Below are 27,575 nucleotides of genomic sequence, written 5' to 3'. Positions count from 1 at the left end.
GGAGGAAGCAAATGAAAACCTTTCTCTTCAATTTGAGAACATGCTATTGGAGGAAGCTGATAAGTCATGAGCTCTTTTCATAAGCTCTTTTTCAGATGAAGCATCCTTTGGTGTCTCTGAAACCAAGAACACTGAACTGAAGGAAACCAGACCGCTGATATATTTAGGTTCTTCCTTCTTTGAGTTAAATTTGACCCTGGGAAAAAAATAGGAGTGGTGGTGGGAGGACACAGTAACAGGTTCCCAACTTGTAAAAGTGCATTAAAGATAATCAGGGATAAATTTGCATATCTGTTCATATAGGAAAGGGAAAAAACATTCTTTTGCAGAGTGGAGAACCTAAGTTGAAAACTTGTATGAGGGAGAACCACCCAAAATGTAAAAAAGAAATAGTAAAAAGAAAAATAAAAATGGAGCATCTTAGTTGTGGGTATTGTGGACTCACATTTTGAAGGAGCTTTGTCAGAATGGATTTAATGAGCATCTGGCAGGGACAGCATAGGGATGCATCATTTTACAATGCAAGGCTAGGCTGTCTTTTGATGTTCTTTCTGATATGCATGTTCATGGTTTATGTGGTGCACGATCACAAAGTGAAAATATTGAAAAGCTGGAAACCAAAACAATGTACTTAAAAAAGAACATTCTCTAAGATACAAGGCCCCTGCTTATTTTTAAATTAGCTAGTAGAGCCTTTTGTCACACTAACAAGAGTACACCTTGCTGCCAGAAAGCCATGGTTTTGTTGCCTTTACTGAAAGCTGGTGAGATGAATCCCATGGCTCGGGTGTAGCTCTTGATGGTTACTGGCACTTCAGAAGGGACAGGACTGGAGGGAGGTGGGAGGTGTTACCCTCTACATCAGGAGAGGGAGAGGGTGCCAAGAGCTGTATCTGAAGAATGGCTGTGAGCAGGTTGAAAGCCTGTGGATAAGAATCAGAGTGTGAGGAAACAATGGCAAACCTCGTGGGAGGTGTCTGCTGCAGGCCACCTGATCCAGGGGATCCTACTGACAAAGTGCTTGCTCCAGCAGCAGGAGGCACTACAGGCCCTAGTCCTACTGGGGGACTCCATCCACTCCTGTGAGCCCAGGGCAGTCCAGGAGGCTCTGGGAGTGCAGAGGGGGTAATTTGTACAGCAGGTGATAGACATCCTTACCAGGCTGGATGCAGTCCTGGTGACCAGCAGGGGCTCATCAGGGATGCCGGGTTTGGAGGCAGTCTGGGCTGCCAGGCACTCTGGAATTGGCAGTTGTGAGAGATATGGGTCAGATGAAAAGTAAAGTCAGGCCCCTGAACCTGAGGAAAATAATCTTCCAGCTCTTCAAGTTAATCACTAGGATCCCCTGGGAAACTAATATTTAAAAAAACACTTTATGCAGAAATTATCTGGGGATTCTAGTGTATTCTGTATTTATGGAGAATGGATTTAAGTTCTGAAGAGTTCTTGGAGATCATTGTGGAAAGTCTAGTGATGGAAGAGTGGTTTGGTCTGTTAAAACAGCAAGGAAAGACACTGGAGACAAAACCCAGACTATCTACAAAATGAAACAATACAAAAAGCATCTGTTGCTTCCTGTTTCTGTAAAAAAATGCTGTCAGATTTGGTGTAGTTTTTGAAATATAGCTGAAATGAAAAATAACTCATTCTTGAAGCTCTCTGTAGCTGTGCAACCGGCTAAAAACATCTAGCAGGTCTATGTGGAGACTTGAGAAAAACCATAACACTATATTGCACACTTCAGAATCTTCAGGAAAGAGTAGTTATGTGCTAAGAAAATCCTACTTTTGATGAAGTTGTTATTTTAAGCTGTTGGTTACAAGCTAGTCTAGATGATAAAATAAAAATGTATGGTGAGAGAAAAATAATTTTCTGTCAGCAGTAAATATGTTGCCAATATAACCAATATGTGTGTTGGTTTTTTGCACCATTTTAACCTACCTCAAAGAAAGTATGAACATTTAGCATGTGTACACAAGTTTTTGAAAAGTGAGTTTCCATTACACGAAGAAAATGTTACACCATGTTTTGGCTAGTTTCTAGCTTGATGATACTAATGAGACTCTATACAGAAGTGCATTTGAATAAATGTAATTCTACTGAACTAGTTTAATTTGTTTAATGAAAAGCTGATTATATTAAAGCATTAAATGAAAAACGGTAAGCAACAATGCCATTACTGCTTTTTCAGGTACTCTAGTAGGAACCTGCAAGAGACTTGGCACCATGGTAGCTCTTTCCTTGAAGATCTGTGTCCGTCAGTGCAACGTGGTGAAGACGATGCAGTTTGAGCCATCCACTGCCGTGTATGACGCCTGCCGAGTTATTCGTGAGCGAGTGCCAGAGGCTCAAACAGGGCAAGGTGAGCTCCTGAATGTGTCCTTACCCACTTCATTGGCTGAATTGAAAATGGACATGAACCCAGAGGGGTTTTTGACATTATCCTGTTTTTTATGTTGGAGGGTTTGGTTGTTTTTTAATTTAAGTTGTAGGGATCTGGAGTGAAAGGAAACAAGTGCAAATAGATTTCTAAGTGACAGAAAGTAGCTGAGTTGTTTTTCTTCCTTTTGTCCTACAATGGATGTTTTTAGTCAAACTTCAACTTCTTAATAAATATCTTGTTTGCCTAAAAGACGAGAAGTTGCTCTCCTGCTTGGAGAGCATTTTTTTGGTATTACCTACTTAAAGCAGTGTTTCTGGAAATGTGTTCTAAGAAAATCTTTGCAGACTTACTTAGTGCCTCAGCAAAGGAAGGGACAGCACAAATTACAAAAGAATGGCTGGACACCTCCAAAATGTGCAAAGAGAAATGTTTGAAACTGGTTAATAATTAAAATCATCACCATGCTGTGCATACCATAGTTACCATGGTGCTACATGTTAATCAAATGTAACTGTCTCTGTATCTATTGAGCAAATCAGGTGAATACAGACTGGGAAACACCATGGACAAAAGATCTGGTTTTAACACAGCCAAACTTGTCAAAAAATTCAGATACTTCAAAGCCCTTTGGTGCTGTATTGTATATAATGCTACTGGAATGTAATTCTTAAAGCAGGCTGTTTATTGAGGTTTAAGCTCTCAACCTTTACAGCCATTTCAAAAATCTTGGCTTGTTAGAAAAACTTCCTAGTAATGGACTTCCTTACTATTACTGAGAATTGCTTCTTCTTTGCAGGAGTCCTTTGGAAATCTAGTTACAGAGCTTCAGTTGTCAGATAAAACTTGTGCATTTTTACCATGCTGATCTCTCAAGGCTGTGATTGTAGACAGCTGTTAAATTGGGAGATGTTGAGTGATAAATATCCCTGAACATCATGAACCTCAAAGAAAAGCCAAGGAGTTCTCAGATTTTATAGTAGGGCTTTTCCATTACTTATGATTGCAGTGCACTAAGAGTCTTCAAAAAATGAGATTGAGTAATGAACAGAAATGTTTCCAACATATCCTTTCCCTTTCTTGGTGGCTGTTAATATGTGTGTGTTTGCCTGTTGGTTCAGAAGATTCACAGGGGTATAGTACAGTTGACAAACTGGTTCTGCACAGCAGAAAATATACTTATGGCTGTCAGCTATGCACATTTCACTTCTCCCACAAGCCTGGTCCCAGCACAAATGTGGCCATGATTTTCTTGTGCCAGTTGCTCCTGCTGTTTCATTACCAGGTGCATGCACCACAAATGAGTATCAGAGCAGTCTGTGCTTCCTTGGTACTTCTGTGCTCTGTGCAAGGCACTTTGTCTGTTTCTAAAGGTCACAACCTATTTATAAGCACAATTTCTAAAATCTTACAGAAGTGATTCTGTACTGAATCTGTATCATAAATATCCCTATATGTACAGATCACTTGACCTTTCAGGGGAGTTTTTAATTAAGGTCAACCGGGAAAGTTTTTCATCTTTCTTAGTTGTTTGTGGAAGGGTTCTTCCTTTTAAATTGGCTATCTGTCAGTTGCACTTCTATCAATTATGTTTAAGATCTTTTATGTAGTTGCATAAGTAATCATGTGTTTAAGGTAAATGCTGTTAAATGTAAATTATTGCTATACATGGCATTTAAGGATGAAATATCCAAAAATTGTAGGTATTTTTACCTGGCTTTCTGGCCAAACGGTCCTAACACATGGCTGAAAGTAAACAAGGTAGGGCCCAGAGCTGCTGTAGCAGACTCTGCACTGCTGGCCATGAGAAGGGGCATTAGCTTAACCTGCAGAACTGCAAACAGAGCAGCCTCTGCTGAATGGTTATTTGTTGTTTGTGAAGTACAATCTATATTGGTTCTTCATGCATATCGATAGGCCTTAAAGTAACAGTCATGACACTTCATTTTGTGTATCTGGAGTTTAGTCTTTAAAACCTAAGCCTGGGTTTGGTTTTGTGTGGCAGTGAAAATTTTATCATTTACTTCTGAAAGAATCAATTTGCATTGTTTAGCCTTCAAAAGATAGAAGTTTTTGCTGTGTTTTCTATGGATATAATTCTGGAAGCCTTGTATATTATTAAATACCTAAACCTGAATCATCTACCCGAAAGATTCCCAAGTTTATAATAAACTCATTTTGTGGAGGGTTGAAAGCAATCTGTGTTTTGAAAATAGAGCTGCCACTTGAAATAGTACACTGTGGTTAAGGCCAAACGTGCTTATATTTTTGGTTAGTCAATTCCAAAACAGGACCTGTGAACATTTAAAAAAGGTTGTCTCAAAAAAAAGTAGTTACAAATGTAATACACAGTAGATGTGACATGCGAAGATGTGATGGCTTAGTGAAGCTTTTTTTCAAGTCTTCTGTAAAGCCTAATGCACCCTGCTATCTGCTGCTAAACTAAATTTTTCATTAAGCACAGGAAAATATTCTATCCAAATTTATTAAGAATGGAAGGTAAGTATAATTTAGGCTTAACCCTGAATCTGAATAGCCCTGAATAAAACCACGTTTGCTTCATTAGGTTTGATATTTTTCAATGTGTCTCTGTCTCTTCTGTCCCACAGCCTCTGACTATGGATTGTTCCTGTCAGATGATGATCCTCGAAAAGGTATATGGCTGGAGGCTGGAAGGACACTGGATTACTACATGCTGAGAAATGGGGTATGGTGCAAGTCTGTTGCTTCCTTCATCATCATGTTCTTAGAAAACTTGCTTCCTAAATAGCAAGGAGAATGTTTAGCATTTGGAAGGCTGGGAGGGTCTTGAGTCTGTTCCTGAACTTGACCTAGTCCTCTTCCTTGCTGTGCCTCAGATATCAGTTTTTTCCTGCATTCAGGTTGTGCCTGTGAGCTACTGTGGTCAGTAGTGTCTTCACAGAATGATTAACAGAAAGTTGAAAAATAACTTTGGTTATATACTTTATATTTGATGTGACCTTGTGTTAGAGTTGGTTTCTTGTATACTGGAGGTGGTGAGGTCATACTGGCTTATGTTCTGGCCAGCTTGCTGCAACCACAGCGTTGCAGTCTTTTTGAAATGCTGGACTAGATTTCACAGCACAAAGGTACTTTGGTCTATTCTGCCCTGACCAGGTCTTGCCACTTAGGACAGTCCTTGAAAATTGACATTGGCAGATCTAAAAGCAGTCACTGCTCAAGTTTATGAAATGAGTACATTTGTCTATACTGTAACAAAGGAAAAATCTAGCTTGGAGGGCAGGAAGGGAATCCTGTTTTAGGCATCTAAGGTAATGGCTTGGCTTGTGGTGGCTTCCAAAAGCATTTAGAAACAGTTGTGTTTACTTCCTAGGATATATTGGAGTACAAAAAGAAACAGAGACCTCAGAAAATACGTATGTTGGATGGTTCAGTGAAAACAGTCATGGTGGATGATTCTAAAACAGTGGGTGAATTGCTGGTTACCATTTGCAGCAGGATAGGTAAGGTTTTGGGACCCACATGCTTAAGAATTTGCTTTTCTGTCATATTTAAATTTTGATTGTTAGGATGTTATGTGGCTAGAAACTGGCATACATGTGAAAAATTTAAATTTGTTTTAAGTTACTACTTACCAAACACTTTCTTGAAACCTGTTGTCCAGGTTTTATCAAAGTCTGTAGAGAGTCAGCTGTATCCTTAGACTTCAGGATTTAGCAGTTGAAGGCACAAAGTTCCCCAACAGTACAGGTACCAATCTTTTATTGTACATTACATTTACATACTCTTTCCTGCTATGAGGTAGAGGTTTAGAACTGAATTTATGCTCAATGTTAATTGGCTAAAAGAGGAACAATGCTGACCTTGAAATGTTCTCAAGCTTAGGACTTAGTGTTGTTATGATTAAGAGTTGATCACAAAATTGTATCATTTGTAAAAATAACATACAGAAGCCATCCAGAGCAGTTGGTCAAAAATGTGTCATATTGCTTGTAGTCTGTATCAATACTTAGCTAAATAGACATTTTTAAAAACAAATTTGTATTTAATACACTCACTACAAGTATGCATCCAACATGGATTGATAAGTCTTAAAACAGTTCTTAAATCTAATTTAGAGTTCAAGTGGCCTTAATTTGATTTATGTTGCTTTACTTGGAAAGTGAATCATCTATTTCAGTTTTGAGGTTTTGTATGTTGGATTCTAATGTGCTACTAATTTACCTCAAAAATTAGTTTGACTTATTGTCATGAATGTGGTCATGACATTCATAGGTGAGCATCTAATTTGCTGTCTGGTGTAATATAAACATGCTTTCCCAAACAGAACAAAGAAATGGGAACAACTTAGCATATATGCTAAATACTTTGAACTGATTTTTCATTCAGTTTCATGTAAAATTCACAGGAAGAGTTGAGTCATAGCACTTTAAACAAAAAAATCATAAATTTCACATTCTTTCTGTTCCTCAGTTGGCTCTGCCACATCTCTTTTACATCATGGGTAAGCTGAAATTACTCAGTCCTCAGGAAGCAATTGTAGGCATCCATGAAATTTACTATTGCCTGTCTCCATTTTGAAATTTACTGTTATTTTACATTCCATCATGTTTTTAAACTGGCAGCTTCTCTTGGTAGGCAGCAGAAAAAAAATACCTTACACTTAATACCTTTCTGAAAGTGGCAAATGCAGCATATGACAAAGAAATCATGTATTGGAAAGATGAGGTCAGATATTGGATTTATTTATAATTCCAGGAATAACAAATTATGAGGAATATTCATTAATCCAGGAGAGCATCGAAGAGAAGAAAGAGGAGAGTACAGGAACACTTAAGAAAGACAGGACACTGTTACGTGATGAAAGAAAAATGGAAAAACTGAAGGCAAAGCTTCACACGGATGATGACTGTGAGTAATGTGTTCCAGGGAAACTTTTTTATTAATATCTTTCCACAGTATAATGCAAAGAAGCCAAGCAGTGGCCATTCATTGTGTTTCAGTTGATTCCTGGCTGTATTTTGCATCCCTTTTTTATGTAGTGCTGTCTGCAATTGAGGTTTTTTTTTAATTAAATGAGTGGATAAGTTAATGCCTTTGAGAGTTAGCAGGTGTTTTGAAGTGCATTTTGGTATGTGTTTGGTAGGGGCATTCCAACTTCAGTGTGAAGGGTTGTTTTTGTCCCTTCATTTTGAAGTTGGATGTTTAATAAATGATGCCTACTGAAAGCCATCAAATGGTAGTTTGAATATATAAGTTTTAACTGTAAGTGAAGTTTGCCAAAGAACTAAGAGAGTATTTGATTTGTTTTGTGTGCTAGGTCATGATAACTGTTTTTTCTGTAAGACACTAAGGTTAACTGTAAGTGGCAGGAAGATGTTTTAAAATTGTGTTCAGGGATAAGAAAGGTAAACAGAATCATTTGGTTTAGAGCTAAAATGTGGTGAACTTATTTTATTGTGAATCTTTTAAGATCTAAATTTAGTGGTAAAACATTACTCTAGTTGTTTCTTCAATATTATGCTCTAGTATATCCTTGTTTCTCAGCACTGCTGCTTGTGTGAGCATTTGTAGCAAACCTTCAGCACTGATGACTAGCCCCAGAAATGAAAGTAACATTTCTTGTGGAGTTTTCCCCCACCAGTGGAAAAGGCAATTCTCCCATGAGTTTCACAAGGGCTGTTACCACTGGCAGCAGTGCAGATTTAACAGTGTGCATGTCTGTGGCTCTGTTGCAGTGAATTGGCTGGATCACAGCCGGACCTTCAGAGAGCAAGGAGTGGATGAAAACGAAACACTGCTCTTGAGACGGAAGTTCTTTTATTCAGACCAGAATGTAGATTCAAGAGATCCTGTTCAGCTTAATTTGCTTTATGTTCAGGTACAGTACGAGTCTACCTTGTCTGAGGAAACCCATGTAGGTGAATTAGAAAAAATTTGCTGCTCAAATACTCCATCTTCTAGAATTCCTGTTCTGGATGTGCTTTAGTTTTGTTCTTTTGTCTAGCCCTCCAAAAACACATGATGGTACAGAGGCTTTGCTAATTTTTTTTTTAATCAAATACTTTTAACCCAGTGATGAACACTGAGCCAAACTCCACTGGCTTTCACATCCTGCTTCCTTAAAATTGGTACATGCCTTCAGTCCCATATTGCTCTTTTTAGTTCTTCTCCCTCTTCTCTTCTCTGGATGGTGCTGTCTGTGTCATGTGGAATCTCAGGTCAGTCTTGTGAACAGCTTTCCGTTTCTCATGTCTTTTTCTCTTCTGCCTGATCAGTGTGAGAGCTTCTTCTGCACTCCTTTCCAATCTTCAACCAAACAGCACACAAGGCAGGCAGGCTTTCCATCAAAAAGGGACCATGTCATGTAACACAGTAGGAATCCATCTAGACAGGTTTCCTAAACTATCAGAGGAGCTTTATGCAGACGATAATATTTAGCTGAAAGTGCCATTGCAGTTGCCTGCAATTCAGTCTGAAAAAAAGTAGGCTTTAAACTCTTTGTTAAAGTTTTGGGGTTTTTTTTAAAAAGGAAAAAAAAATTGAAAGTTTAATGGAATATGCTGTTGTTATACTTGATATTGCTATAAATTACATTTTAAAAATCTGAGGCAAAAGGTAAGGTTCTCTTACTTGTAGAACAGCAGTACCTTTTTGAAGTATTTTAGAGGACTATCACACTGAGCTGTTCTCCTGCAACTAAAATATTTCATTCAGGCTGGTATGACAGTATATGTTGATAATGCTTTGCCATTGCTTTGTCTATGGGTAGGTGAGTCTTTTACTGCCAAAGCTATAAAACCTGTCATCTTCAATGATGACAATTGCACAGAAGGAAGAAGAATGTTGCGTGCCTGTCCCTGTTGCTGTATCTGTAACAGTGATTTTGTTTTTACCTAATAATTATGGAGATATTTTTCCCCCTGTATGAGGCAGTGGGATGAAAGCTTTTCCATGTGTGTATTTGCACACACATGCATCTGTACATATCTGTGCACATAGACAGAAGTGTATGTGCAGGTTGTATTTTATTTACACATGCATCAGGAAATGGCTGTCAAATTCTCTTTTTGATCAAAGCTGATACAATTATAGCTTCAATAACTCTCCATAGATACTCACAATGAAAAAATCTAGCCCTTTGTTTTATTAGTCACATGTACATCCAGAATGGAATAATAAAGACATTCAGAAGGAAAAGGATGTATTGCTGGCTGTATTCAAGCTTTCAAGGAATTTGAGATGGATTAGTTGTCCAGGTGTCTCTCACACATCTTTGTTTGTCTCCTCTAGGCTCGTGATGACATTCTGAATGGCTCCCATCCTGTCTCCTTTGAGAAGGCTTGTGAATTTGGAGGCTTTCAAGCACAGATCCAGTTTGGACCTCATGTAGAACACAAACATAAACCTGGATTTTTAGAGTAAACACTTCTAACTTCTAAATTTGGGTGACGTCAAGTGTAACTAATGTTGAGTTGTCACAGATTAAACACATTTTATTACTCCAAGCAGAGGTAATCAGATTGTCTATTTTCAATAGCAAATCTCCCAATGAAAGGAGCTTTATTGCACAAATTGGCAGCCTCAGCTGATGAGGGGACCTTTGGCAGTGGCTTATTAGACAGCACTAATAAGGGCACTGTCTCCTCCCAGAGTGCCAGTTAAGTACACACTTGGTACCAGGAAAGTACAAGGGTGGAAAGAAGTTTTGTCATTTGAATAAAGTGAATACTCCTGTGTGTAGAAATTAAATTTTCCAAACTTTTTAGTGGCATTAATTACTTGGTCAGATTCAACATCTCATGGTGTTGTATGAATGGAATTATAGAACTGTGCTCTTTGTTTCAGGCATGGACAGAAGTCCTGCTTACAAGTGGCTCATCCTTTAATCTTTATTGTGATACCTAATTTACTGCTATCAGGAGGGCAAGTTAAGGGCATTTAGATGTCCCATTTTTCTACTGATTTGGATTTTCTGATTGGTTTACGTGCAGTAGAATTAATCAAGGGCCAAAGTCTGAGGAAAGCAATGTAGGAAGGTAAAAGAGAGCTATTTACTGCCCAGTCCATCAAGCTTTGCCTACATATGAGGCTCATAAATACCTTAATTGGAGGCACAGAACAATAGGTGCATATTTGGTTTCTGTCCTGTTCCACTGGCAGACTGTTTAGTGCTACCTCAGGCTTCCTTTGTGAGCTGCTCTGGGGTTTATGGTATCTCAGGGAATCACTTGGAGGTGGTGTCTTGCTGTGGAATGTGCAGTGCTGCAGCTCTGGTTGTTTGAAACACTTCACTTCTGAAGTCTATTCCTGAAATAGCAGTTCAGTTATGCTTTTCTTTTTACTGTCTGACTGCTCCTGATTGACCCACAAATCGTTCCTATTAGAACTACTGGTGTCTAAGAATTACAGGGGCCCAGTGTAACAGCTTCAGTGTACCCCTGGTTTTAATTTCCTAGAACTGTGACCAGTTACACAACAATCTTTCTCTGGTATTTGTCCATTGTCTGCTTATTCTTTCCTTCTCACTCCACTCACTGAAGAGTATTCCTGCAGCAAATTGTTGGGATATTATGTCATGATAAGATAATGTTGTGTCATGGTAATGATTTCAAGAGTTAGATGATCCCAGAAATAGTTGCGTTTAATTTTTAAAGCAGTAATTTCCCACAAGCTTAACCAGTGGCTTTTGCAGACTGCTGAACAGCGTTTAGTTGCTTAATTTTTTTAGGCTTTTCTAATGTACTGCTGGGTTTTTTCAGTGGAAAGTTTTTCTCTCTTCTTTTTTTTACGCCCCGTGTAGTGAGTGTGTTTTATGGTGTATGAAGCTGCTGGCTGGATGACACTTCTACTTTTTATGCAGTGCTGGATAGTTTGGAGCCCATCATGAAACAGCCATCACTCATATAGCATGCATATCTTTTTTTAATCCTAATAGAGATGAAAGGTATAAGTAACTGAACAGTCTGTTAGAAAAATAATGTTACTCCAGTGGAAACCATTTTGAACCAGAATTCCAAAATTCAGAACCTTCTTATATTCTGTAGGGCATTTTTCTCTGCTCTTGTTTTATTTTCATTTAGGGCTTTGATTGTATTTGAACCAAACTTGGCAGGTAACCAAGTGTAATTGCTCTCTGTCCTGGTGTTTAATCAGTTTCATAAAATTAAGCATTTCTCATTTGGAGGTAATTCAGTTTTCTCCTCTGTAGATGAACCTGCTCCAGAACCGTAAGTCCCTGGTCATTGTCTCCTAATTTGAAGTGTACATGTTTATGATTTAGTAGTGATACCTTTATTTTACATAGCCATCATGACAGCCTTGTTGTGAAACCTCATGCTTTTGTTTTGTGAGTCTAAGTGAGCCAAGTGATCCTGACTCACTATGAACAATATAGAGAAATAGTGTAGTTAAATGATCATTATTTTTTTCTGAAGATGCATCTCTTATCCTTTCAGGAAAAAAAACTTCATGTTTTTTTTATTCCCTTGCAAAAGAGTGAGCTTTTTTAAAGTTTCATCCAACTATTTTCTACTGTTCGGTGCATAAACACTGATGCTTTTCAAGTAAGACTGTAGTTTTGTTTAATATAAACTGTATGCTGTAGCTCAATATGTGAAATACATTTGAGAGGTATCCAGTCACTCACTGAAACCTTAAGATGCTACAGGTTCCCTTAAGGAGAATCTGTCAGCTCACGCAAAAACCATCACAGGATAGAATAGCAGTAGTATTTCATTATACTGTTTGGAAACAGCTTAGTTTAGTTTGCCTGTCTACAATATGTTTGTGTAGAGAGACCTTTTGTATCCTTTTTTGTAATTGCTAAAATATTCTTGGCACAGATGAAGATTTTTGCCTGCATCTTGCTAAGACATTGGTATTGGTTGTTGGAATTCCCTTGAAGTTCATGCCAAAGTAAATTGTGAAAGCATTAAACTATCCTTCTTTGTGCACTTCGTGGTACAGAACTAGTTTGGCATGGCACATACAGAGGGTACCCTGCGGCTGAATTTACTGAGAGAATATCTAATAAAGAGCTTGCACTGCTCATCTGCAGATAGGAAAGGAGCACCTCAAACTGCACACCTCCACTTCTTTGCAAGCACACTGGCAAACAGATAAGCTGCAAATGATAAGTGAGCTTGATGCTGAGCTCAATTCTTGAATCTAACCCAGTTTGCTGAATTAAGCTGTATTTTTTGAGAACACATTGGTGCTAATGAGAAACAATCAAAGTGTTGGCACTTAGGTAACTTTTTAAGGAACTGGAAGGTGAAACTCAGTGTAAACCAAGTTAAATCAACCCTGCTTGCTATTAGCTGTTTTTTTTTAACTGAATTCAATGTACACTTTCTAATATGTGTAATTTAAGGGACTAAAGAAGGTTAAATGAGAAGATATTTACATTGTTTTTGCTAGCTCCATTAAAAAGCTGCAAAATAAAGTGAAACTGTGTCTGTAAAGAAAATATCTGGATTATAGGTAGAGTTAAAATCATTTCAGTCTATTCACAACTGGCATTTCACCCTTTCAGATGAGGTGATCAGTTGCCTCTTGATTTTAAAAAAAGTGGAAGGTGATAGAAGGAAAAAACTTCCAATCCAACTGCCACCCACATGTGCAGGGGTATTACAATTGTGTTTAGTGGACAAAGCACAAAGTTGTTTTCTTAACTCTTGCTGTTTATGAAGCTCCAAGTAATGTTTGCTTAGCAATGTTTTTTTAAGTGTTATATTAATTAAAAATGAAGTAGACAAGCTTAAAAATGCAATGGTTTTGATAGTTTATCTGCATACAGGTAGCTGAGAAAATTAGCTAATACTAGATGATAATTTAAAGTGCTTTGATAGCTATGATTTTTTTGTTTATATAAATCTATTTTCAGAATGAAACTTTGTTTAATTCAGGTTTGGATTTGTTATTTTCTTAATTTGCCTTGGAATTGAATTTAACGAAACTGGTTTGAACCTGTGAAATTCTGTATAAAATCACCAGTTGTTTCATAATAGATACACCAATATAGATAAATGGATACACTATTCAAATAGATACATAAGCTTTTTAAGATAATAAGCTGTATTCAGTCCTTATCTACAGTTTTAATGTGACTCTTCAGCCTTCCCTACCCCATGACGTGTCTTTGCAAATAAGTCCCCAAGAAGAGATTTCTTTATCATGGATAAGTGAGATGTATGAGAACATTAGAAGAAAGATTAGCAAGGGCAGTTGTTCTTACTTTGTTTTATAATGCTAGAGCTTTATGGAAAAGACAAAATGTGTGATCTCAGTACTGAGTAATATTTTTGAAGCACAAAATCCAAATTTAGTATTTTTTGCGCTATTTTTTGATTGTCTGCAATGGCAGTCTTTTGTGTTTAAAAACACAAACAAAAAAAGTGCACAGTAATATAAACAAAAAACCCAACAAAAACACTCTCAAGATACAAAAACAAAGCAACTCCCACAGAACAGTTGAGCAATTTTTTTGCCAATCTTGTTTAAAATAATCCATCCTTCTCAAAACGTCTAACTTTGTATCCTAGTATAGTCTATTGCTTGTTTACTGAATAAATAAGAATAAGGATGTCAATGTCCAGTCATACTTTTGATTCTTAATAGTCCAAAGCAGGGGGAATCCTTAGAGACTAATTATTTAAACTGGGCAAGTTTTTTCAGATGGAAAATGACCTGCTGAATATATGACATGGTTTCATCAGAGTAGAATATTCCAGATGGGAAGGTACAGTCCAGAACAGTTTTTTGTTAAAGCATAATGCTGATATGCCCTCAGGTTAGGGTAAAATCTGGCTGAGATAAAGGCTTATTTTATTGTACAGCAAGGAGAGACAGATGAGGTGTTGAGGGATTCCTTCTGACTGAACTCTGTCATGGAGGCTGAACTCGTTTAATTTAATCCATGTTCTGAGAGCCTTAGAACCTGAGTGCTGCAGGAATTAAAACTGCTTCTTTTTTTACTTTGAGACAACACAGTGGTGTTAAGTGTCCACTTAAATTAGTGTCTAGTTCTTCAGTACAGTATTACTGTTCTAACACTTCTTGGATGACACAGAGAAAGAGCTTGGTCCCACACATCAGTAAATCAAAGTGCTGCTATGAAGTTCCAGCAGTGTCTGAACTCAGAGCTGGCTCAAGCCTCCATGTCCCCTTCTCCCAGATTACACTAAGTGTAGTTACATTTAGGTATGAAACCCTCTGAGCTGCTGATAGACATCCTACAATTTAAAATTGGAAAGTGTCCCAGGTATTGTTTATTTTTGATGAATTTTCAAAACATTAAAAGGTACTACATGGGGCAGCAACTCAAGTGGTAAGGTAACCTCTTGCTCTACTTAGTTTTGTTTTGTTGTGGAGATATTTAACACCCACAATAGGGAGTCTGGGGGACCTAGTGGCAATAAAGATGTATGGAAAGCATCTGTCCACAAGAAGGAGCCTTTAACTATGGAATTTTTTTTTCCCTAGCCTGAAAGAGTTCCTGCCTAAAGAATATACCAAGCAAAGAGGGGCTGAAAAGAGAATATTTCAGGTAATTGTGAGGCTAAAAAAACCTGCTATAGTTTCACTATCTTTATAAGAAAAATCTGAGATTCCCAGGTGTATACTTTGTATATATACAAAGAACTTTGAACTATATAGCTATCAGAAAATGAAGTATTTGATAGCTTTTATTTTTTTTCTTCAGCAGATTTATTGTCCTGATCATTTTTTCTTTACTGATTATTATCCAATGTGCTTTGTTAAATGGAGAGAGTGAAAATTAAGTATTTTTAGGATCTTTTTGTCAGTTGCATTGAAATATAAAGATGCATATTTGTATTAAAACAGACACATGTTTAGGAAAGCCAGTTTTAATTTCATGCCTCATTCAAACGTGACCCTCAATTCTGCTTGTTCATGCTTGAATTCAGTGGTGTGTGTGGCAATCACCCCATTGTAAAAGACTGGAGCAGTTAAGTATAAATGGGAACATGTACTGATGTTGTTAGAAGTGGTCTCAGAGTCTGAGTGCTTTAGATGCACCAGGTAATTCTGCCCACTGAAATACAAGTTTGGCAATACAATGGACATTGGAAAATTCCGAGGTCAACAGGTGAGATGAAGTCTCAGGGCTTCTGGAAGGACACACCAGAGATCCGTGATCTCAGCTAGGGATACAAGTTCAAGAGCAGGAACGAGTCACATATTTTCTTTTGTCTGCTACACTCCCAACTGAAGAATCCTATAACACAGTGAGTCTGTTCTACCTTGAGTTTTCAGTACTTGTAGATGAGTATGTCTGAAACTTTTCTGTGCACCTTTAAGTCAATGTGCAGTGACATTGCAGTTTAAGCAAAAACCAGATTCATTCACTTCTGAGTATTGCAGCCATGCTTTCATAGCATGGGGCTTTTGCCCATGTCAGATATGACCTACGAGTAGTTTCAATCATTGTGTGCTTTAGTGCATGGGTCAGAAGCTCATCAATGAGGGCACTGATCTGGGCAAAGCATCAACAAGGTAGAATATGTGAGCTGTCTTTTGGAAAAAAACTTCAGCGGTTTCCTGAGCCATGGAGTTCTGGAGCTTGGCAGATGCAACATTTGTGCTTCTTGTTCTTTTGGGGTCTTGGTTGTGTTCTCTGCTGAAGTTGACAGATGGGAGCAGCCTGTGTTCTTGGGATGAAAGAGGTTTTTGGAGTTGCAGTTGCTTCTCCTTTGGAAGTTGCTCTCCCTTGGAAGCTCCCCCACTCTTGAGGTGGGCACAAGTGGAATAAGAAGGCATTTCCCATGTTCCTGGTGCTCCCCCTGCTGCCATCAATCAGCATGAAAAAGGTGGCAACCAGCAGTTGAGAAGCATGTGAGGGGGAAGATGAAGTGGGATAGGGAATCCCACAAACAGGATTTAAATAGTGACATTTGGATGAGGTTTTCAGCACAGTGGTCTGGATAGGAGAGCAGATGTTGGGGTGAAATTTAAATACATAAGATGGTTACCTGTCATTACTTACACGTAATTATCAATCTATTAATGACCAAATTGTTTAAATAATAAGTAGAGACTGAGTTACAAGACGCACTTAGTTGAATATTTCAGGATGAAATATTCAGAAAAATCATTGTTTGTTCCTCAACTGTAGAATTATTTTCATGTGATGGAAAAAAATTCTGGATCAGGCTGCAGCTGGCGATAATGGCCAATAGGAAGTACCTACAAGACATGAGAAATGGTCACGTACAAGGTGTGAGGCTGTCATTAATCAGAAGTTTTGGGCACAAAGCAGGAATAAATAATATGTTTCTGGGGAGAAAAAAAAAAGAAAAAAAGGGTGCTGGTACACTTAAACAACTCTTAAAAGCTGAGGCATTAATTGTATGAAACCTAATGGTGTCAAATAGCAGGAATACACAGAATTTTAAACTGTGCCAGAACGGATTTAATGTGCTTGGTCTGAGGCACAGATTGAATAGTTGATGGTCAAAGAGGAGTGTTCTAGCCCAGGTTAGTTATTTTCTCTGATGTGAGGCATTATATGATAGTTTTGCTAACATTTCTACACAGTATTTTTTTCATATATTTTCATATATTTCATATATTTTAACTGTAATGATTATGAACTAAGCATCCTGAAATAGATAAAAGCTGTGCCCTTTTTGTTTGTTTGTTTCTAGAAAGCTTTGGTTCTGGTTAATTGGTACTGAACTCTCTTACAGGAGCACAAAAACTGTGGTGAGATGACAGAAATAGAAGCCAAAGTGAAGTATGTGAAGCTGGCGCGTTCCTTGCGCACCTACGGGGTGTCGTTTTTCCTTGTTAAGGTAACATAGCTCTTGCTGTGACCATCCTGTGTCCTTGGTTATGGATTATCTCAGGTGCCTCTCTAAGCTAAGGTTTGCTGCCTTGACCTCTAAGACATTTCAGTTTCCTGGAGGAGTGAGAAGAGGGGTTGTCTTTTGAACTGAATACCACTGCAGATGCACTGAAGTTTGTTCATGCATTGCTTGAAAATCATTGTCTGTAAACAGATAAACTAAGCCTGGAGTTTTAAATTGTCACTGTCTGCATGCCAGTTGCTTCCCTTTGTCAGTATATTCTATCTTGTTTTTCCTTTGTCCTGTGGAAAGCTACATTTGTGTGGAAAACAATCTTCCACACCTTGTTACAGGAAAAAATGAAAGGCAAAAACAAGCTGGTTCCTCGTTTGCTGGGGGTCACCAAAGACTCAGTGATGCGTGTGGATGAGAAGACCAAGGAAGTGTTGCAGGAATGGCCACTGACAACTGTGAAACGCTGGGCTGCCTCACCTAAAAGCTTCACTCTGGTAATCTTTCTGTGTGTATTCAGAGGACAAGGGATTTGTGTGGCTAGGAGACTTTGAACAGTTTCTGTACTGTAAGTTGTTCTAGCTCTAATTTTCTAGCCTTATGGAGTCACTGAATCCTCAAGTAATAAATTGGCACATATTGTAGTCCAGGTTCAATCTGTAGTTTGGTGCTTCAGGACAGGCCAGTTCCTCAGAAGTACTGTTCAAATCTTTCAACAAACCACTGTTTGAATCTGGTTTGTGCCTAACTAATGAACCAGTTAAGAAAGTATTATCATTCACACTTGTGTAAATAGTTATGATGCTTGTCACTCATAATGTACTTTGTGACTTGCAAGATACAAACATAAACAAAGTCAGCTGGCTCATTCATGTGTTTGATAATTATGAATTTAGAGAAGCTTCATGAATGTGATATTTTGCTAATTATTTGGTCAATAGGAGACCACTGCAACATACATTTTGTATATGAAAAGGTTGTTTGAAGTGATGGAGCAAGAGGCAGAAGCTAGAAAATTGCATTCACTTGATACATGTGCATCTAATTTCCAGTTGCATGAATGATTATGCTCTAGGATTGAATTCTAAAAAAAATGTTCCTCATCCTCAACTGACTGAATCTGATAAAGTTAGATATGAAGTATCTCTTGGGCATTTCAATTTATGAAACATTTGTGAGTAAACTGAAATAAAATGCATTTTTCTCTCTTTTTCTCAGTCTTGCATACAGACTTAGAATCTTCTCTCCTCTAGAACTTACAGGTTTAGAATCTTGGAGTTTAACTTACTGTTGTATGTAATAAAATGTCTATAGAATTTCAGAATTTGAATTTTCTCACTCATATTTGGTACTGTTTCTTCATTTACTTACTTTGCACTTTCAAATAAGTTTTGGGGTTTTTCCCCTTTTTCTTCAGGATTTTGGTGAATATCAGGAAAGCTATTACTCAGTACAGACCACTGAAGGAGAACAGATCTCTCAATTAATTGCAGGTTACATTGATATCATCCTAAAGAAGGTACAGTATTAACATCCTCGCATGTAGCAAAAAAAAAAAAGCAAAAATTCAGATATGTGCAAACTGCAGTTTTTCTCTCATGGAGTCAGTGTTGTATCTTCTGTTTTGATATTATGTATTTTTACCTGTAAGTAAGGCACTGCTTCTGGAAAAATCAAGGCTATTTATTACATCCCTAGCATGTGTCAAGCTCAGTGCAGCACTCCTGGGCTTTGTTTTTCTGTCCAGAAGGTGACCTCATGGCTGTGAGTGTATATCCAGGGAAGAGTCCAAAGCTTCAGTTATGGATTTTTAAGCTATAGTGATGAATCAGATGGGAAGAAATGACCTTCGAAGCAGTATTTAAAACTACAGCCAGGACTGCACAATAGTTGTCCAGGTGCTCTTGTATATAATGTACCAAAGTTGAGAAGGTTTTAGGCCAGAAAAACAAACAAAAAAGCCCCAACAGTACATTGCTTTAAAACCACTGGGATTAGTAAAGCAAAGAATTAGACCTCAGTTGTGCAGAGAGGGATAAAATCAGTGTTTCTGAAGAGGTCAGACTGCCTTGAAACTTGTTTTTATAGAATGTGCCTGGCAGGAGAGAGGAAGGGCTGATACGAATTTCCAGTATTCAAAATATTCCCAAGCAAGCAAGTGCAACAGCAAAAAATGGGAAGTTTGCCAACAAACATGGAGCTGAATGGCCCCATTCTAAGCATGTTATATAGAAAAGTGAGGTGTTCCGAACAGCACTGATTCATTATTGTCAAAATTTTACTTCATTGACATTCAAACTACATCATTCTTTACTGTAATAGATTTTTAGCAGCAAGAAATCACGAAGTTAAGTAGCCCAGAAGAATTTATTGCCTTTATTTGTGTGAGCAGTGTAGGATGTAACATTAAGGGTTACATAATAAAAGGTTGAGGAGGATTGCCAGAATTCATCGCACAGAACTCATCACACAACTTTTTCTCTGAGGCTGTCAGGCTCAGGTTTAATAAACATCAAATAAATTGCTGGTTTCTGTAGATGCTTTAAAACTTGATTCAAAAGTAGCATTTTTGTCTAGTGCCAAATGAAAGCAGCCTTCTGTCTTGATAGAATACAAATGTGCAAATTTCCACTCCCAGCTCCCAGTTCTTTGAATTTTTTTCTCTACCATCTGCTGACACAGCCAGTTTGAAATTAATGAATTAGAAACAGGTTAAATCCTAAACACCCATGATACATATGAGAAGCTGCAGTTCATAGTTGTGAGCCCACATAATCTCTGTAATGGATGCATCAAAGTGGGGTTTGTTGCTTTCAGTTGCATATTATTAATTCTTGCTGTGGTTTGGATTGGCCTAACTCATTTTCTCCAGTGTGCATTGATAGGTACATTTTTTTCTGCTCAAGTGTTACTAGTATAGTGTTCCTCCCCACTCCACCCAACCCCTCATGCCCTGCAATTTTAGTGATAGGTCATTAATTAGCTGACAGAATACCCAGAACTTGAATAGTATATATCTAAATTAAAAACAGTCCTTTTTTTTTTTTTTTTACTTCACGTTATTACAGAAGTAAAGCACAATCATGACTAGAAATAGGGAGTTTCAGTTCATGCATAGAATCAAACTCTAATAGTAAGAACTTCTTTCTCCAGAGTTGTGTGTTCATATAGATGTGCATGAGGAGTTCTTCTTGAATGGAAGGTCACAGTGGATACTCCTCTATTTATATTCATCTATATGGACTCAGACTGCAAATCATGTAGCAAAAGGGAAAGCACACAGTTTCTCTGCTCTAGGCAACAAGAAGAAATAGACTCTTTTTATAAGGCACTATTTCTATGATTTGTAGTTTCCTGTTGTTTCTAGTGGTTTAGACTTACTGCCCTTAGGTATATTTACAAATCCCTCTTAGCACTAAAAAACTCCTGCCTCAGTCTTCAGCCTGAAGTCAGACTGTCCTGAACTTTAAAGTACCTATGATAAAATGGCTTGGAGACAGTATTCAATTTATTGTCTTTACTTGTGGGTATGTATTTCCTACTAGTAGTGATGCCTTTTTTGGGCTAGAAACAGAGGCCAGACAAAGTTAAAATAATAAAAGTGTATATATTTGATGAACGACCTTCAGGTATATTAAGGGCAGACAGAGCCTCCTCAAGGGACTACACCTAAAATGGATGATGGTCATGAGTTTTTCAGACAGATATAAGTTTGGTCCATTTACATATCAGGGGTTAATCCTCCAATTACAGCTTCAGAAGATGAAGTTGTATTCCCCCAGTTCGCTCCCCCCAGCAGTTCACTTTTGTTTATACTTTTCGGGGCCTGAGGCTGTAGGGTGTCCTTGGATCCCAGGCCCAGAGGGATGGTTTTGTCTGACCAAAATGTGAAGACAGGTAACTAACATTTTATATGGAGTTTAGAGTTAAGCAGTATTGCATACAGAATTTGAAAAATATAAAGGCTAAAATCTTAAGGCATCAGTAGGTAGCACCATACAGTAACACTTCAGCACTTTCCTTATACCTTTGTTCAAAAAGGCACCAGCAGTTTTTCCTTTACATGCTTCGTCTGCCAGGGTTTAGAACCTGGGCTGTTAAATGCTGAGGAGTACCTCTTCTCTGGGGGAGGTTGTATTGTCACTCACTGCCCAACAGCAGGGTGTTCAGCACCAGACAAGGCTCTGCAGGTCATTTGTTTACATTTGTGATAAATGGCAAGGAAATGGTGGAGAGAAAGCAAGAAACACCGCACATTGTTTAACTTATCTTTTTTTCACCCCCTCCAGAAACAAAGTAAAGATAGATTTGGGCTTGAAGGTGATGAGGAATCAACCATGTTGGAAGAATCTGTTTCACCTAAGAAGTGAGTGCATGCAACAGGAGGAAATAGTCTGTTTTTAAGTGTGCCACATTTAGCTGTGCCAGCTTTTTCAAACAAAATAGTACAGTTATTACTATTAAAGAATGGTTTTCTACAGAATATTTCAATAGAAGGAAGTACTGTCCCCAGGCAATTCAGCGGGCTCCTAGCTTCATTCAAGGATTGAAGAGCAGATATTTGTCACAAAATTGTTGGCTAGGGCAATCTGCAATGGCACCATCAACTTGACTCTTGAACAAAGGCACTCAGGCTGTAATTCAATAAAATGCTGGCGCAGGGAGAGGGATAATGAAGCAGAGCTGAAAAGTTGTAGTATTTTTTTTTCATCTTCATGTATGATTTACAAGGTTTTAGTTGCTTGTGTCTGCTAGTTCCATGGTTTCCAGTAGATTTGACACCTGTCAGTTTAGTTGTACACTGTGTTATGAGCAGATCTGGCTTATTTCACCAGCCAAACCTATCAGATGTGTGGTGTGGGTAGGGGAACGGGTTTGGTACAAGTAGGTCAGGTTATGGTTTTAAAGGGAGAGTAACTGAATATAGGGAAACACAGAACTGTAGAGCTGGCCACACTCTTGAAAAGGAATGTCAAATCTTTCTGTGCAGTGAGCCAAGAAGAGATTTGTGACATTATAAGCTGTAATGAGCCACTCAAGTATTTTCTTGGAGCTCTTGAGGGTGGCAATGTCAGCAGTGTGTATGTGAAAAGTCCATTTGATTTATTGTTAAGCCTACGGTTTATGTGAGATAGATTTGTTAGGTATTTCATGTGGCCTTATGGGAAATTTCGTCTTTTGATGAATCACACATGTTCAGATGTGCTTTATTTTGACACGGCCCTTTCCAAATCACTTCCAGAATATACTGTTAGTTAAGTGCTGTGCAGAGAAGCCCAAAGCTTGTAGTAGATAGATACAAGATTCTTTCATAATTGAAATCACTTTTTTTCCCTCAGCAGAGTGTTATTGTTACAGCCTGAATTTCTGTCAACGCTTCTAGCTATTAAAGGTTGAATCATGTTTAAATATGAGCAGTATATCTGGCAAGGCAGTTCAGGACTGTGGATGGCAGTAACTTTATTTATTATTCTTCAGTCCAGTATCTGGGGGACTGCCAGATTATTTGCAAGTACTATGTGTGCTTGTTTTATAAAGGGGGAAGAATTAAGTTTTATCCCAGTTCTAGGTAGTATTTGCAAAAGATCTCCACAAGGTTCATGCTTCTATTTTGTATTGATCAGCCTGTGGTACAACTGAAACAAAGCCGTTGTTATGCCATAAATCTTGTTCTGGTTCTGTCTGCCCTGTGTCTAAAAGGGATAAAGCTATTGTATCATGTTTAACAAAACTGCACATTGCCGTCTTTCCTTGGTGCCTGCTCATTAGTGCTATTAATAACTGATCTGCCAGAAGCCCCAGATTATCTTTTTTCCAGTATGTTAGAAAATGGTTAGAAAGAAAAACCATAAAGTTTTTCAGCTTCTCCAAACATTGTGAAATGCATTTTAAATCCTAGAGGAAGCACAGCTGAAAGAACTCCATTTGCAGGAGCTGACTAATTGTGTGTTGGCTGCGTTTTGCCAGACCCACCATCCTGCAGCAGCAGTTTAACCGGACTGGGAAGGTGGAGCATGGCTCCGTGGCCCTGCCAGCTGTGATGCGCTCTGGCTCCAGCGGCCCCGAGACTTTCAATGTTGGCATCATGCCTTCTCCTCAGCAGCAAGTCACCACTGGCCAGATGCACAGAGGACATATGCCCCCTCTGGTGAGAAACCTCCTTGTTTTGTGTGTGAAACCTGTCTGTGCAGCAAATAATCAGAGTGTTATACGCATTTCTAAGACCAGGAATCCTGGCTGCAGTGTCCTGACTGTTCTACCAAACATAAGTTGTGAGTATCCCTTAAATATTTAGCGTGTCACTTTTTGATTTATTTCCTCATTTTCTGTAAAGCAGGCTCTTCCAGCCTTTACTTATAAGTAGTTAAAACTAGTATTCAAAGGGAAAAAGAAAAAGGTTTAAAGACTGGCAAAAGTAAACAGTATTAAGGATACGGCTTACTTCTAGCTTGTCGCTAGCTCACCAACTTAGAAATTTTTAGCAAGTTTAAAGCTGATAGAGCTTTTTTGCATTTAAATTGAGAGACTTTCACAAGCCCTAAACAGCATTTAGAGAATATACTCAGTGCTTAAAATCATGACATATTACTAGAAGTATAGTCTATGTAGTGAATTGACCTTGGCTGTTTGCCAGATGCTTGTCCAGCAGGCACTCCTACTTCTTGACTAAAGAAGTGTGTATGGAAGATATATAAGATTATAAAAAGCTTTATATCTGTATAGGTCAAGATAAAGACAGGGAGATTATCAATTATGTTCATGGGCAAAACAGAGTCAGCTTGGAGAAAATTAATTTAATTTTCTGTCAATTAAAATACAGTTGGATGGTGAGAAACAGATGAAAACTAAAAATTCTTCTCACCCCCCCCCCTTTTTTTACTCAGACTCAATTTCACTCCTTCAGTTCTGACTGTTGTACTCCTTGCTCATGAGTGCTCAACTTGTAACAGTCCCTCTCTGCTTCTCCTTGCTCCTCACACTTTTCCCCATCTCCAGCATGTCCTTCCTGTGGGCTGCAGTCATTCAGGATAAACTGGATCCACTGGGGGTCCCCTATGAACTGCAGTTCCCTTCAGGAGAACCTGCTCTGTCACCAGATGACACAAGGAAAAACGACGCACCACAGCTTTGGTCACGATGAAGAGACTAATTTATTTTCTCTGACTCCAATCTTTTATAGTTCTCAAAAGGTGCCAGTGGATTGGAGGGTGAACGTGCCACCTCTCCAAAGACACTGGACAAACTACCTGTACATCAAATTTCTCCGCCTCTATGAAAAAGTGCAAAACAATAGGTTGTTTACAGAAAGTTGTGTGGGAAAGTAAACTCAGAAGGCTTTAGAAAACTCTTGAAAATCAGGGCGACACTGCTCCAGCACTGGGCTCCTTCCTGGCAAGGCCCTGCTCCACAGCTCCCTGCTGTCACTCAGGGTCTCTTCATGCACATGTGGCTTGTGCTTGAAGTGCCCTCTGGAGCACAGCACAGCCATTGCCTTGCTCTGCCTTGCAGACCTCAGCTCAGCAGGCCCTGATGGGGACCATCAACACCAGCATGCACGCGGTTCAGCAGGCGCAGGCTGACCTCAGTGAAGTGGATAACCTGCCACCTCTGGGGCAGGACATGGTGAGTTCTTCTGATCCACACAGAAATGAGCCTCAGGGCTTTGGGTTGTTTACAGACCAGTTTAGTCAATGTCCCCAGATCTAAAGTGATATTGCTAACGCTCTTAAGATGGGGTAAAACTTTTGTGCTCTCTTTAAGGAATTCACATACAGTGGTTCAGCTCACTCTAATCAGTCTCCTGAGACCAGATGTAGCAGACTTCCTTGCATAAACCTGCCTAGAATGCTATTGTTTTGTGGCATATGAACAGTTAAACACAAACTATGGGCAGTATTAATGGTGGGACTTACTGCCTCTCAGAGACAGGGAAAATAAGAACAAAATATGATTCTGCTGTTCATGATCCAGGTTAGGGGAGGGGAACAGAGCCAGAGGGTTATTGCTTATGGGGGACTGTCAGTCAAGAGTGTTTAGCCTTTCTTATGGCATTTACCTTAAAAGGGCAGCTGTTGAAATGTGCGAGCAAATCTGTAATGAATGAATCAACAGAAGAAAATGCTTGCATTCATATTTCACTTTAAGGGCCTGCTGCTTGCCTTCTGTTTCCCTTTTAAAAGTTCACAAAGGAATGGGATATGTACCTAGTATCTTGCCTTAGAGAACCTCACTGCAGTCCTTAATTCTTCTTTTCATTATTGCTCTTCAGGCATCAAGAGTTTGGGTTCAGAACAAGGTTGATGAATCAAAACATGAAATACACTCTCAGGTTGATGCAATCACTGCAGGAACTGCATCTGTTGTTAACCTTACAGCAGGTAAATTTCAATGGGAAGGATTTACTTGCAGTCTCCTAACTATTTGTTAATCTAAATCAAGTAATATATGAACTGAGTATGGGGCAGCTGCAGAAAATTTTCTTTAAAACACACCAATAGCTAAGTGCATTGATGTGTGGAACAAACTTGGTGTCCCTCCCAACACAATTTTTTCTAGCTTCAGTTTCTCTAAAGGTGTAACAGTCAGTGAAGATAAAATGTAGCTTGCTTATCCAACAGAGTATTTGCAAGGTTACTACAAGAAAGCATAATTGATCTGGGAGTTGTTAAGGAGAGATTATGTTTTTATTGACAGTGGGCTTTTCTTCAGCAAATTACAGGTTGAGGGAGCTGCGAGTGGCTTAAAGGGGACAAGACTGTATTGCCTTAGGTTCTTTTAGTATTGAAGGAGGCTGAAACTGTGGACTTGTCAGCAAATTGCATTGAATGAAGAAACGTTCTATTAGAGGATGGATTATTGCAGAAGAAATGTAGAAATCAGAAAGTTTATAGCAATCTAATGTTTTTTTAAGTGACACGTTACTTAGTAGGCATTGCTTGGCTGTCTTGAAATGTCTCTTTTATCTCTCACCAGAGTGTAGCTTGTTGTAGCTGCTGCTGTTTCCCTTTTAGCCACTAAAGCATTCTGATCATTGAAAAACATTTGCTCTGCAGGGGACCCAGTAGACACTGATTACACTGCTGTGGGATGTGCAATTACAACCATCTCCTCCAACCTCACTGAGATGTCCAAAGGCGTGAAACTTCTTGCTGCTCTCATGGATGATGAAGTTGGAAGTGGAGAAGACCTCCTGAAAGCTGCTCGAACCTTGGCCAGTGCTGTCTCAGACTTGCTGAAGGCTGTGCAACCTACTTCAGGAGAGGTGAGTAAAGAAAAACTTCACAGGTTCCCTCTTTTTGGCCATATTGCTTGCACACTAATGCACAAGTTCCCTGAGGAAATACAAAATGCAAGTAAAGCTCATTTTCTTTGAATTAATGCATTTCACTGCTACCTCTTCCCAGCCTCGCCAGACAGTTCTGACTGCAGCTGGAAGCATTGGACAAGCCAGTGGGGAGCTACTGAGACAAATTGGAGAGAATGAAACAGATGAAAGGTTCCAGGTAATGAGGGGGTTGCTTGTCACTGTCAGAACAGTGCAGTTTTGTAATAAGGAGGTCCCTGCATAAAACCGAGGCTGCTCAAAGTGTGGTTAGAAAATGCTGAAGTTTCTCTATACTAATTGAATCCATTTTGAAGTTGATTTTAATTACACAATCACAGAATGCTGATTTCATAGGAACCCCTACTTTGTTCTGTGCATCATACAGATGCTTCACGGAGAGCTTTTTCCACTCCATTTCTTCTCATTAAATATAATGGGGTTTATGTAAGTGTTTGCTGTGTCTGTATGTATACATGTAAACATGTAGAAATTAATAAAATTTTTTGGTAAACTGAGTAGAAAAAAACCATTGTATTGCAAACAAAATTTCTTTAAGTTGAATAGCAGCACCAATTACAAAATCATAATGTCTTATGATTTAAGTGTTTGCTGTTACCAGTTTAAAACCAGTGCTCTTAAATCCTCTGTAAAAAACATGTGTAGATTTTTTCATTGAATGCCAAGGACATGTTTGCACCAGAACCAAGGGAAGGTACTGTTCAGCAGCAGATAGACCTCTGGAGTGCACTGTGTGCAAGGTGTCTGCTAGTACAACTTACAGGCCATTTTTATCACTTCATCCAGCAGTGAATCTGTGAACTTCATCAAAATTCTCATTTGTATTCCTAGTTGAATATCTCTATTATAACTCTTGGCTAAGAGTAAGAATTTAAGCATTCTTATCTGTGTTATGGAGTCTTGGAGAAAGTGGGTAAGGAAAGGTATGGTTTATCATATCTAAAAGCAAAAGAAAAAGTAGTGGGTTTGGTTTTTGAAATGCAAGATTTTCTGCCTGCTGTGAAGTTGAAATTATAAATAAGTGTATTGGAAGTACTTTCTTTAC

At 38.6% G+C, this 27,575-nt stretch overlaps 1 protein-coding gene across 1 annotated transcript in view; it reads left to right on the top strand.

Annotated features, from left to right (window-relative positions):
* Window positions 1–27,575, top strand: part of TLN2 (talin 2) — a 138,429-nt gene that overhangs the window by 46,826 nt on the left and 64,028 nt on the right. The window contains exons 4-19 of the mRNA XM_053954916.1: window positions 2,192–2,362; window positions 4,990–5,087; window positions 5,736–5,865; window positions 7,121–7,273; window positions 8,101–8,243; window positions 9,656–9,783; window positions 14,849–14,912; window positions 17,077–17,181; window positions 17,529–17,684; window positions 18,605–18,706; window positions 21,477–21,553; window positions 23,155–23,335; window positions 24,697–24,810; window positions 25,457–25,565; window positions 26,241–26,449; window positions 26,592–26,690. Of these exons, the coding sequence (XP_053810891.1) occupies window positions 2,227–2,362; window positions 4,990–5,087; window positions 5,736–5,865; window positions 7,121–7,273; window positions 8,101–8,243; window positions 9,656–9,783; window positions 14,849–14,912; window positions 17,077–17,181; window positions 17,529–17,684; window positions 18,605–18,706; window positions 21,477–21,553; window positions 23,155–23,335; window positions 24,697–24,810; window positions 25,457–25,565; window positions 26,241–26,449; window positions 26,592–26,690 (2,004 nt within the window). The 5' untranslated portion in view covers window positions 2,192–2,226. The remainder of the gene's footprint in view (window positions 1–2,191; window positions 2,363–4,989; window positions 5,088–5,735; window positions 5,866–7,120; window positions 7,274–8,100; window positions 8,244–9,655; window positions 9,784–14,848; window positions 14,913–17,076; window positions 17,182–17,528; window positions 17,685–18,604; window positions 18,707–21,476; window positions 21,554–23,154; window positions 23,336–24,696; window positions 24,811–25,456; window positions 25,566–26,240; window positions 26,450–26,591; window positions 26,691–27,575) is intronic.

Source organism: Vidua chalybeata, chromosome 13, assembly GCF_026979565.1.
Source record: "Vidua chalybeata isolate OUT-0048 chromosome 13, bVidCha1 merged haplotype, whole genome shotgun sequence".
Taxonomy (NCBI): Eukaryota; Metazoa; Chordata; class Aves; order Passeriformes; family Viduidae; genus Vidua; species Vidua chalybeata.
Note: the sequence above shows the minus strand (reverse complement) of the source record. Positions and strands in the feature narration are given on the sequence as shown.